At 45.0% G+C, this 12973-nt stretch overlaps 1 protein-coding gene across 2 annotated transcripts in view; it reads right to left on the reverse strand.

Moving 5' to 3' along the window:
* Positions 1-12973, reverse strand: part of ppp2r3b (protein phosphatase 2, regulatory subunit B'', beta) — a 127361-nt gene that overhangs the window by 39885 nt on the left and 74503 nt on the right. For both annotated transcript variants that reach the window (XM_043692333.2, XM_087988375.1), the window contains exon 5: positions 4465-4539. In XM_043692333.2, the coding sequence (XP_043548268.1) occupies positions 4465-4539 (75 nt within the window). The remainder of the gene's footprint in view (positions 1-4464; positions 4540-12973) is intronic.

Genomic DNA, 12973 nt, shown 5'->3' on the forward strand with positions numbered 1-12973 from the left:
ATTTCATGCAGGATAGTAGACTATTTGAACTGGAACTTGCAGGATATGGTGTTCCAAGTATCTACTGTTCTTGTTCATCTGGATGGTAAAGAGATTGCAGGTTTGAAAGACACTGTCAAAGGAGTCATGGTGACTTGCTGCACCAAGGGAAATTAGGTGTTGACAATAAATGCCAGCCAGCAATGCACAGATCTTCAGAACAAAATGATCCCCCAGAGTACATTCTACATCCTTTCCATCTTCAGTGCTTCTTTACGTTGTGTTCAGCATTCATAATGTTGCAGGAGGGAAGTATGCAGAAGGATTCTTTGCTCAAGTTTGACTGTGTACGCTGAGGCTCCATGAAATGTGGACTTCCAGGGCAACTCCCTGACTACCAGTCTACTGCCATCAAGGGAGTCTGTTCTGGCAGAGTGATAGGACATATACAGAGTTGGTGATGGAAAAGTGTGACATTATGAACATGATAGGCATTTGCTTGATTAATTTGTGGGACAGCTCTTCCAATTTTCAACTCAGCTGGGTGGGTCTTTTATTGCATCTGGTGAAGTGATCGTTATTCAACTTTTTTTGAGGTAGTCTGATACAACCAAATAGTTTGCTAGGCAATTTCAGAGTACTTAAGCCAACAATGTAGGCCAGACCAGATAGGGATGACAGATATCCTTTGCTAAAGAAGTCTTAGTTAACCACATGGATTTTTGCAACAATCTGGTAGTTTCATGATAAAAACATTCCAGATTCACTCAGACATTCAAGGTAGAAATATTAAGTTAAAGCCCCGGATTTTAATAGAGTTTCAATTAAAAAGAGAATAGATTAAGATAATAAAAAAACAACCACGACAAATCAATGGATAAATTTAATCAGATTGAGAAGTAATTGAAAAGTGTTAGAAATTGATCTTCGAGGAAATAGACAGCAGGTCTAAGATTGGTCAGCCATTCCTTCTGAAGTTCAGCTGTTTACTCTGCAATCAGCCAAAATCTGACTTCTTACACCAGCCTCTGAGCCAGAGTCAAGTCAGTGATGTCATTTCCCTCGGTTTTATGATTCCATGGTCTGCTGACTTCTATATCCATCAGTGTTAACAAAAGAAATTATAGCACAGAAACAGGCCCTTCAGCCCTCCAAGCCTGTGCCGATCCAGATCCTCTATCTAAACCTGTCGCCTATTTTCTAAGGATCTGTATCCCCCTGTTCCCTCCCCATTCACATATCTGTCTAGATACATCTTAAGTCACGCTATCATGCCCGCCTCTCCCACTTCCGCTGGCAACATATTCCAGACACCCACCACCCCTGCATAAAGAACCTTCCACTCATAGCTCCCTTAACCTTTTCCCCTCTCACCTTAAGCTCATGACCTCTAGTAATTGAGACTTCCACTCTGGAGAAAACAAAGCTAATCATCTACCCTGTTTATACCTCTCAATTTTCTAGACCTCAACCACAGACCCCCCCTCAACTCTGTCTTTCAAATGAATGAAATCCTAACACTGTACCATCTACTTCTGCAGTTGGAAGATAGGTTCCTCCCATCACCTACTGATTCTGCTCTCCCATCTAAATACTGATCGATCCCAATCAACATCTGCAATTTCTTAATAAATGGAGACTGGTGACTTTTTGCTGTAGCTTTCCCAGTTGGCAACCATCATTCCAGCCTGTTGCTTTGCCCAGCAGCCAGTTATAGAGTCATAGAGATGTACAGCATGGAAATAGACCCTTCGGTCCAACCGGTCTACGCCGACCAGATTCCTGAAGAAGGGCTTATGCCAGAAACGTCGATTCTCCTGTTCTCTGGATGCTGCCTGACCTGCTGCGCTGTTCCAGCAACACATTTTCAGCGCCGACCAGGTATCCCAACTCAATCTAGTCCAGCACCCGGCCCATATCCCTCCAAACAGGTCCTATTCATATACCCATCCAAATGCCTTTTAAATGTTGCAATTGTACCAGGCTCCACCACATCCTCTGGCAGCTCATTCCATACACATACCACTTCTGTGAGAAAAAAGTGCCCCTGAGATCTCTTTTATATCTTTCCCCTCTCACCCTAAACCTATGCCCTCTAGTTCTGGACTCCCCGACCCCAGGGAAAAGACTTTGCCTATTTATCCTATCCATGCCCCTCAATTTTGTAACCCTCTGTAAGGTCAACCCTCAGCCTCCAACGCTCCAGGGAAAACAACCCCAGCCTGTTCAGCCTCTCCCTATAGCTCAAATCCTCCAACCCTGGCACCATCCTTGTAAATCTGTCAAGTTTCACAACATCCTTCTGATGGGAAGGCAACCAGAATTGCATGCAATATTCCAACAGTGGCCTAACAATGTCCTGTACAGCTGCAACATGACCTCCCAACTCCTGTACTCAATATTCTGACCAATAAAGGAAAACATACCAAACGCCTTCTTCACTATCCTATCTACCTGCAACTCCACTTTCAAGGAGCTATGAACCTGCACTCCAAGGCCTCTTTGTTCAGCAACACTCCCTAGAACCTTACCATTAAGTGTATAAGTCCTGCTACGAGTTGCTTTCCCAAAATGCAGCACCTCGCATTTATCGGAATTAAAATCCATCGGTCCATCTGATCAAGATCCTGTTGTAATCGGAGGCTACCTTCTTCGCTGTCCACTACACCTCCAATTTTGGTGTCATCTGCAAACTTACTAACTGTACCTCTTATGCTCACATCCAAATCATTTATAAAAATGACAAATAGTAGTGGACCCAGCACCGATCCTTGTGGCACTCCACTGGTCACAGGATTCCAGTCTGAAAAACAACCCTCCACCACCACTGTCTGTCTTCTACCTTTGAGCCAGTTCTGTATCCAAATGGCTAGTTCTCCCTGTATTTCGTGAGATCTAACCTTGCTAATCAGTCTCCCATGAGGAACCTTGTCGAACGCCTTACTGAAGTCCATATAGATCACATCTACCACTCTGCCCTCACCAATCCTCTTTGTTTCTTCTTCAAAAAACAAAATCAAGTTTGGGAGACATTATTTCCCACGCACAAAGCCATGTTGACTATCCCTAATCAGTCCTTGCCTTTCCAAATACATGTACATCCTGACCCTTAGGATTCCCTCCAACCACTTGCCCATCACCGATGTCAGACTCACTGGTCTATAGTTCCCTGGCTTGTCCTTACCACCCTTCTTATACAGTGGCACCACATTAGCCAACCTCCAGTCTTCCGGCACCTCACCTGTCACTATTGATGGTACAAATCTCTCAGCAACAGACCCAGTAATCACTTCTCTAGCTTCCCACCTCTAGGATACACTTGATCAGGTCCTAGGGATTTATCCACCTTTATGCATTTCAAGACATTAGCACTTCCTCCTCTGTAATATGAGCATTTTTCAAGGTGTCACCGTCTATTTCCCTACATTCTATATCTTCCATATCCTTTTCCATAGTAAATACTGATACAAAATACTCATTTAGTATCTCCATTTTCTGCAGCTCCACACAAAGGCCGCCTTGCTGATCTGAGGGACCCTATTCTCTCCCAGGTCACCCTTTTGTCCTTAATGTATTTGTAGAAACCCTTTGGATTCTCCTTTATTCTGTTTGCCAAAGCTATCTCATGTCCCCTTTTGGCCCTCCTGATTTCCCTCTTATGTATACTCCTACTGCCTTTATACTCTCCTTGGAAAATGGAATAAAAGGAAAGCAGGGTCCTCTTCAGTTCTGCAGAACCTGTGTGCCCAACATTTCCAGATATCCTGCCCCAAGAAAACATAGCCGATTAATCAAACAGCATCCTGTCATCTTTACATCATTAAAAAGTCAGAGTCAAGAGGTCTACAGCACAAAAATGTGCCTCAGCCCACTGACCTTGTGCCAGTCAAACACCTAACCCTTCTTATCCCATTTTCCAACATCTGATGCATAGCCTTGTATGCCTTAGCATCAGAATTGCACATCTAAATACTTCTTAAATACTAGAAGCTTTTCTGCCTCTACCACCTTTACAGATATTGAATTCTAGATGCCCACCACTCTCAGGGTGAAAAACAAATTCCTCACATCCCCTATAAACTTCCTGTACCTTGCCTCAAATCTATGCTCCCAGTCACTGATCCTTCCAATACGAGACAAGTTCTTTCTTTCTGGCCAGTCTATTCCTCTTATAATTTTATACATGTCAACCATGTCCTAAACTCTCTCAGCTTTACGACTCTTTGTGAGCCAGCCATACTTGCATTTTTGATTAAAAGTACTGTAGATTGAAAAGCTGTCCTTCATTTCTGCCCCATTTCTTCTTTTTAACCCTATGGGTTTTAGAAAGACATGGAGAGATAGAAAAGATGATTTTAAAAAAAAAGCAAGGGGCCTCCTTTTATAAAATTATCCATCAGAGCTATAGCAATCTTGTTGGCAGGGCTGAAAGAAGTACATAAAAACATCAGCTGAAGAAGAGAGTCCTCTATAAGAAGTACTTACTGTAGTAATATATCGAGTGTGAAATTCTGATGCTTCTCGAAGAAATGTCAACCCAGGGTGTGAATTTACCACATCCTACAAAAGAAAACCAGCAGCTGTTCAAACATTACAGTTGTCATGAACATTTCCTAAGGATTTCAAGTAATTGCCCAATTTTGTATTTGAAATAACACAAACAGCATCAACCTACTTTAGATTCTAAATACTTTATGTTCCTTTACAATCTGAAACTCTTGCACAAAGCTGTTGGTGCTAGGTCAAAGATTTCAAAATGGAAATTGATAACACTTTCTGGCCTTACCTAACAAAAACTTATGAAACCAATTCAGACAGGTTGCGTTATGACAGAGATCAGCAATGAGTTATCTAAATTGCAAAATAGATGCTGAATGGACTATTCTGCTTCAATGTTAGAAATTAATGATGATAATCTGAACTCTGCCACTTTATCCTCTCAGATGTCTACATCACAAACAGCTATTCAGCAGGTTTATGCCAGTCAACAAACATGCGGCTGCACCAATCCCATTTTCCAATTTTGGTCCATAGCTCTGGAGGCCATGGCAACACAAAGGAATATCTAAATACAACTTAAATATTGCATGGGTTTCCGACTTTAATGTATCTAGTTCTCCCAATGTAGAGAAAACAACATCGGGGAGACCAAACATAAACTAAGGGAATGTTTGTTCAAGCACGTCAGATGGGCCTGTTGGGGCCGACCTGACCTCCCAGTCACTGCCCACTTTAAATCCCCTTCCCGCTCCCTTTCCGACATGACCATCCTTGGACTTCTCCTTTGCCACAACAAATCAGACCGCAAATTGGAGGAACACCTCATCTTCCACCTGGGCAGCCTATGGTCCAGAGGATTCAATACAGTTGTCCAATTTCAAATAACCTCCCTTCCCCTCACCTGCCTCCCTTCCATTACTCTCACTGACCCTTCCTTCTAACCACTAGCCGGATTCATTCCTCCCATTGACCAACCAAGTCGTACCCTCCACTTGTATTCACTATCCCCCACGTCACCATTCTGCCCACCACTCCACTTATCTGCAGCTCCCCTTACACCCACCCACAATCCTGAAGAAAGGTTATACCTGAAACTTTGACTTCACCACCTCCTGATGTTGCCTGGCTCGCTGTGTTCTTACAGCTTGCTTGTCAACACCCTTTAAGGCAGTGAGTTCCAGACTCCCACTACCAAATTACAAAGCAAATACAGATGCCCAAGCTAATGAATAACTGTAACAATCTAAAACTAATTTTTTTTGTTCCAAAGAAATGGAAAGGAAAACGGGACATATAATAAAATAGCTAGATGAATTGCTCTCCGCTGCTACTAATGCTCCTTCTCGGACAGTTCCTTTGGATCAAGGATATCACACTTTCACTTAGGTTCTCACGTAGCTAATGAGTCCAATGCACAATCAGAAGATTCTGCCAAATGCAGAGCAGGTGATACTCAAAGAGAGTCAGTTGATTGAGTTATTTGGAGGTTTGTGCACTCACCCTGATGCCTAAATTTTTGTCTCTGTATTCCCGAAGTTTCTTGATGTGTTTGCTACCTTCCCAAGCAAATGCTCTCCCATTTTAGTTTGTCAGAATCAACAAATATTTCTGGTGTTTTCAGGGATGCTTTGAGATCATTTTTAAAGTGTTTCCATTGTCATTATGGAAAGCTCCTGCTGCAACCAGGGTCAGAGTACAACAGTCGCTTGGGGAGTCTAGTGTCATGCAAATGACCAAGGCCCTTCCAGTGCAGTTAGAGTTGAGTAATTGTGACACTGGGTATATTAGCATGGGAAATCACATTGCTGTTGTACCTCCCAGATTTTGAAGATCTTTTGAAGGCACTGCTAGAGGGATTTCTCCAGGGCTTTGAGATATCTGCTGGAGGTTGTCCAAGTGTCTGGAGCATCACTCCTGCCCAATAAATCATCTTGGTTACAAGGTTTGAGATCTAAACTCTCAAATACTCTTTTCCATGTTTGGCTGAATACCAAGCAGCTTCAGTAGAGGCGATGATAAATTTTGCCGTCTAGGTCGGTCATTATTTAAAGGACACTTATGACAATTGGAAATATTCCAAATTTTCGACAATCTTGCCAGGGATCTTCACTGTTAGCTGGTTGTGGGGGGGGAGGGGGGGGGAGATTGTTGAGCTTAATGAGAGAGACCAGAATTACACATCATATTCCAAAAATGGCCTAACCAACGTCCTATACAGTCACAACATGACCTCCCAACTCCTATACTCAATGTTCTGACCAATAAAAGGAAAACATGCCAAACATCATCTTTACTATCCTATCTACCTGCTATTCTACTTTCAAGGAACTATGAACCTGCACTCCAGGGTCTCTCTTCTAAGTGCTTTGTGAAACATATTTTCTCAGATGATTTGAAGGAGTTTAAAATGATTTGGAATACACAATTTCAGAGTGAGTGCTGATGCGTTGTGAGGAGAGGCTACAACTTTCTTCCCTTCAGCATAGGGGGTTGAATGGTGACCATATAAAATCATGAGGAGCACAGATATGATTAACAGCATAAAAGGTCTTTTGCATAGGTTGGGGAATTCAAAACTAGAAGGCATAGTTTTAAGGCGAGAAGGGAAAGATTTAAAAGGGATCTGCTGGGGGACCTTTTCACACAGAGGGTGGTGTGCATGTGGAATTAACTGCCAGAGGAAGTGGTAGATGCAGCTACAGTTACAATTACAATATTTAAAAGACATTTGGGCAGTACATGAATAGGAAAGGTTTAAAGGGATATGTGCCAAAGGCAAATGGGACTAACTGGGAAACCTGATCGACATGGACCAGTTGCCCTGAAGAGTCCATTTCTGTGCTATGTGCATACTGCAGCTCAATGACTGAAGCTGGAGTTGAAATGTATTGGCTGAACAATTTCCTGCACTGTCTGTAGATTTATCTCCAGACTTGTGGTAATTTGCCAGACTTAAGGTGTAGTATTGCAGCAAGGAAAATGAAGAAATGGACTGTTATAGTCTTGTTTGACCACAATCCATACTAGGATAGGATCTGGTGGTTTCAGTGGTAAGGAGCACACCTTGCACATGATTGTGGACTAGGCAGAGGAGGTAATAAATTACTAATGGTAACCAAATCAGGAGGATATGCCATTAGCCAGTTGAAGAAGCCAGCAAAGGATTTTTGGGAGATCAATAAAGACCATGTACAGTAATCAGTGCGATTCCTTGCATGTTCCTTAGTTTTTTTGTTGCATGCAAATCATTTCTGTGGTGTCACTCAATGGTAGAAAACTATAAAGCAGAAGTTGTTCTTCAGTCCTTTGAGGTTTCAACTGGGGAGAATCTTTGCACCAAGGTTCCCTGTAGCAGACAGTACAGAAACATCACTGCAGTTACTACAATTGCACACACTTCCATTCTTGGACGTTGTCACAATGAAAGAATCCCCGAGATGCCTCAGACAAATACTTCTCAACTCAAGTTAAGGAGATAAGGTTGAGCAATTGTGCCAGAAGTCTATTCAGTTTGATAATATCCTTCCTACAACTGGGTAAAAAGTACTTAATGCAATAATCTAGAAGAGGCCTCATCAATGTCCTGTACAATCTTAACGTTATGTCCTAATTGCTATACTCAAAGAACTGAGCAATAAAGGCAAGCGTGCCAAATGCCTTTTTAACCACCCTGTCTGTATGTCACACAAACTTTAAAGTATTATGTACCTGCATCCCTTGACCCCTCTGTTCTACAATGCTACCCAAGGCCCTACTATTAATGGTATAAACTCTACCCTTGTTTTTAGACTACTTACAGTGTGGAAACAGGCCCTTCGGCCCAACAAGTCCACACCGACCCGCCGAAGCGCAACCCACCCATACATTTACCCCTTTAACCTAACACTATGGGCAATTTAGCATGGCCAATTCACCTGACCCGCACATCTTTTGGACTGTGGGAGGAAACCGGAGCACCCGGAGGAAACCCACGCAGACACGGGGAGAATGTGCAAACTCCACACAGTCAGTCGCCTGAGTTGGGAATTGAACCCGGGTCTCTGGCGCTGTGAGGCAGCAGTGCTAACCACTGTGCCACCGTGCCGTGTTTGTTGAGATGAGGTTGAGCAATTGTGCCAGAAGTCTATAAATACAGACCCCACCACCAAATATATTTTTCCATCCCCACCCCGATCAGTGTTCCGTACAGACCATTCCCTCTGACTCCCTGGTCAGATCCATGCCCCCCCACCAGCTTACACCCCACTCCCAGCACCTTCCCTGCCACTGCAAGAAGTGCAAAACCTGCACCCACACCACTCCTTTCACCCCCGTCCAAGGCCCCAAAGAATGCTTTCACATCCGACAGAAATTTACGTGTACCTCAACCAATGTAATCTACTGTAACCATTGCACCCAACATGGTCTCCTCTACATTGGGAAGACTGGACACCTACTTGCGGATCGTTTCAGAGAACATCTCTGGGACACCTGCACAAACCAACCCCACTGCCCCGTGGCTGAACATTTCAACTCGTCCACCCACTCCTCCAAGGACATGCGGATCCTGTACCTCCTCCATCGCCAAACCCTTACCACCAGATGCCTGGAGGAAGAGCGCCTCACATTCTGCCTTGGGACCTTGCAACCACACGGGATCAATGTGGATTTCAACAGTTGCCTCACTTCCCCCTCCCCACATTATCCCAATCCCAAGCCTCCACCTCGGCACCGCCTTCCTGACTTGTCCACCTCCTTTCCCATCTATCCGCTCCACCCTATGACTTTCTCCCTCACCTTCATCTACCTATCACATTATCTCTTGGCTCCCAGCCCACAAGCCTCATTCCTGAGGAGGGGTTTATGGCTGAAACATGTATTCTCCTGCTCCTTGGATACAGCCTGACATGCTGCGCTTTTCCAGCACCACACTCTCGACTCTGATCTCCGGTCCTCAATTTCTCCAAGTCCAAACAATAGCCTAGCTCACTGGTGCACTGAAAATATTTCACTTCAAACTTTATACCAGATGTTGACAAAATCAAGGCTAATATATTAATGTATCTCAGAAGTTCTACATAGTAAGAGACATCTTTTGGATGGGATTATGAATTTAGATCATATTTACATATTCCTTTGAATTTAAAGCATCCGATCTTTGAAGATGAGGCAAATCTTTGTCTGATGCAATGGCCAACAATTGTTCAAGAAGTTAGTTCATAGTACACGGGCATAGTTGGCTAAGCCAAAATCCATTGCCCATTCCTAATTGCCTAGAGGGCAGTTAAGAGTCAACTACATTGCTGCAGATCTGAAATCACATGTAGGCAAGGCCAGTAAAAGATAGAAAGTTTTTCTTGTGGAGTTGCAAGTAGATAGGATAGTGATGATGATGTTTAGTGATGATGATGTTTAGTGATGATGATGATGATGCTTTCCTTCACTGGTCAGAGCATCGAATACTGGAGTTGGGAGGTCATGTTGTGACTGTACAGTACTTTGTTTAGGCCATTTTTTTGGAATATGGTGTGTAATTCTGGTCTCCCTCCTATCGGAAGGATGTTGTGCAACTTGAAAGGGCTCAGAAAAGATAATGTTGCTGCTTGGGTTGCAGAGTTTGAGCTACAGAGAGAAGCTGAATAGGCTGGGGCTGTTTTCCCTGGAGCGTCAGAGGTTGAGGGGTGACCTTGTAGAAGTTCATAAAATCAAGAGGCACGGATAGAGTAAATAGAAAAGATCTTTTCCAGGTGTGGTGCAAGTGCAGAACTAGAGGTCATAGGTTACGGGTGAGAGGGGAAAGATTTAAAAGGGATCTTAGGGGCAACGTTTTCATGCAGAGGGTGGTGCATATATGGAATGAGCTGCCAGAGGAAGTGGTGGAGGCTGGTACAATTACAACATTTAAAAGGCATCTGGATGGGTATATGAATAGGAAGGTCTTAGAGGAATAGGAGCCAAGTGCTGGCAAATCTATTAGTTAGTATATTAGCTTGGATAGAAGATTGACTATCACCAAAACTATGAGCTCTTAGTTTATGAGCTGTGGGGGAGGGGGAGGAGGGGGGGGGGGGGGGGGGAGGAGGGGGGGGGGGGGGGGGGGGGGGGGGGGGGGGAGGAGGGGGGGGGGGGGGGGGCGGGGGTGGTGGCTGTGCAGAGCATCAGAGGTGACCATGGAGGCTTGCGGAATCATGATGGGCATGGATAAGGGAAATGGTCAGAGTCTTTTCCCTGGGTTTGGGGCAAGTCCAGAACTAGAGGGCATAGATTTAGGATGAGAGGGGAGAGATATAAAGGAGACCTATAGGGCAACTTTTTCACACAGAGAGTGGTATGTGTATGGAATGAGCTGCCAGATGAGGTGGAGGAGGCTGGTACAACTGCAACATTTAAAAGGCATCTGGATGGGTATATGAACAGGAAGGGTTTGGAAGAATATGGGCCAGGTGCTGGCAGGTGGGACTAGATTGGGTTGGGATATCTGGTCGGCATGAATGTGTTGGACCAAAGGGTCTGTTTCCGTGCTGTACAGCTGACTCTGACTCTGAAATAGCCTATTGTATGGTACTTTATCAAACACCTTCTGAAAATCCAAATACTACATCTACTGCGTCTGCTTTATTGATCCTGCTTATTACATGCTCAATAAATTTTAGTGAATGTCACAATTTCCTCTTCATGAAGCCACACTTTCTGCTTGATCATATTTTCTATTTCTAAATGCTTTGCTGTTGCATCCTTTCTAAGAGACTCTAGCATGTTCCCAGAAATGCTAGAGTCTCACAACTAACTGGCCTACAGTTAATTTTTTATTTTGCTTTCCCTTTTTAAATAGGGGTGTCACATGGCTGTTTTCCAATCCTCTGCGACTTTTCCAGCATCTAAGGATTACTCAAAGATTACGACCAGTGCATCAATTATCTGTAGCTACTTCCTTTAATATCACGGATATATTGCATCAGGCCCAGCAAACATATCTGTCCTTTAGCCGCATTAGATTCCCTTGCATTTCCTCTCTAGTGATAGTTATTATCTTTATTTCCTGTCCTCCTTTTGTCCTTTAATATTTAGTAATTTTAGAAGGCTATTTGTGTCTTCTAGGAGAAAGTGAGGACTGCAGATGCTGGAGATCAGAAATGAAAAATGTGTTGCTGGAAAAGCGCAGCAGGTCAGGCAGCAAAGGAGGAGAATCGACGTTTCAGGCATAAGCCTTCTTCAGGGAATGAGGAGGGTGTGCCAAGCAGGCCAAGATAAAAGGTAGGGAGGAGGCACTTGGGGGAGAGGCATTGGGAATGCGATAGGTGGAAGGAGGTTAAGGTGAGGGTGATAGGCCGGAGAGGGGGTGGGGCGCGGAGAAGTCGGGAAGCAGCTTACAGGTCAAGAAGGCGGTGCTGAGTCCGAGGGTTGGACTGAGAAAAGGTGGGGGGAGGGGAAAATGAGGAAGCTGGATAAATCTGCATTCATCCCTTGTGGTTGGAGGGTTCCTAGGCGGAAGATGAGGCGCTCTTCCTCCAGGCGCATGTTGCCATGGTCTGGCAATGGAGGCGGCCAAGGACCTGCATGTCCTTGCAGAGTGGGAGGGGGAGGTAAAGTGTTCAGCCAACGGGGCGGTTGGGTTGGTTCGTGCGGGAGTCCCAGAGGTGTTCTCTGAAACGTTCCGCAAGTAGGCGGCCTGTCTCCCCAATGTATAGGAGGCCACATCGGGTGTAGCGAATGCAGTAAATGATGCGTATGGAGGTGAAGGTGAATTTGTGACAGATATGGAAGGATCCCTTAGGGCCTTGGAGGGAAGTGAGAGGGGAGGTGTGGGCACAAGTATCACAATGTGATACGTGGTTGACGATGCTATCCACCGCATCTCCTCCGCCCTTGAACCCCGCCCCTCCAATCGCCACCAGGACAGAACCCCACTGATCCTCACCTACCAGCCTACCAACCTCCAGATACATAGTATCATCCTTCGTCATTTCCGTCACTTCCAAACAGACCCCCACCACCAAGGATATATTTCCCTCCCCCATCCTTTTCTGCCTTCCGCAAAGACCGTTCCCTCCGTGACTACCTGGTCAGGTCCACGCTCCCCTACAACCCACCCTCCCATCCTGGCACTTTCCCCCTGCCACCACAGGAACTATAAAACCTGCGCCCACACCTCCTCCCTCACCTCTATCCAAGGCCCTAAAGGAGCCTTCCACATCCAAAGTTTTACTTGCACATCCACTAATATAATGTATTGTATCCGTTGCTCCCGATGCGGTCTCCTCTACATTGGGGAGACTGGGCGCCTCCTAGCAGAGCACTTTAGAGAACATCTCCGGGACACCCCGCACCAATCAACCACACCGCCCCGTGGCCCAACATTTCAACTCCCCCTCCCACTCTGCCGAGGGCATGGAGGTCCTGGGCCTCCTTCACCTCCGCTCCCTCACCACCAGACGCCTGGAGGAAGAACGCCTCATCTTCCGCCTCGGAACACTTCAACCCCAGGGCATCAATGTGGATTTCAACAGTTTCCTCA

The sequence above is a fragment of the Chiloscyllium plagiosum genome, unplaced genomic scaffold (genome assembly GCF_037043375.1).
Source record: "Chiloscyllium plagiosum isolate Xiang-an unplaced genomic scaffold, Cpla_swu_hap1 HiC_scaffold_6, whole genome shotgun sequence".
Taxonomy (NCBI): Eukaryota; Metazoa; Chordata; class Chondrichthyes; order Orectolobiformes; family Hemiscylliidae; genus Chiloscyllium; species Chiloscyllium plagiosum.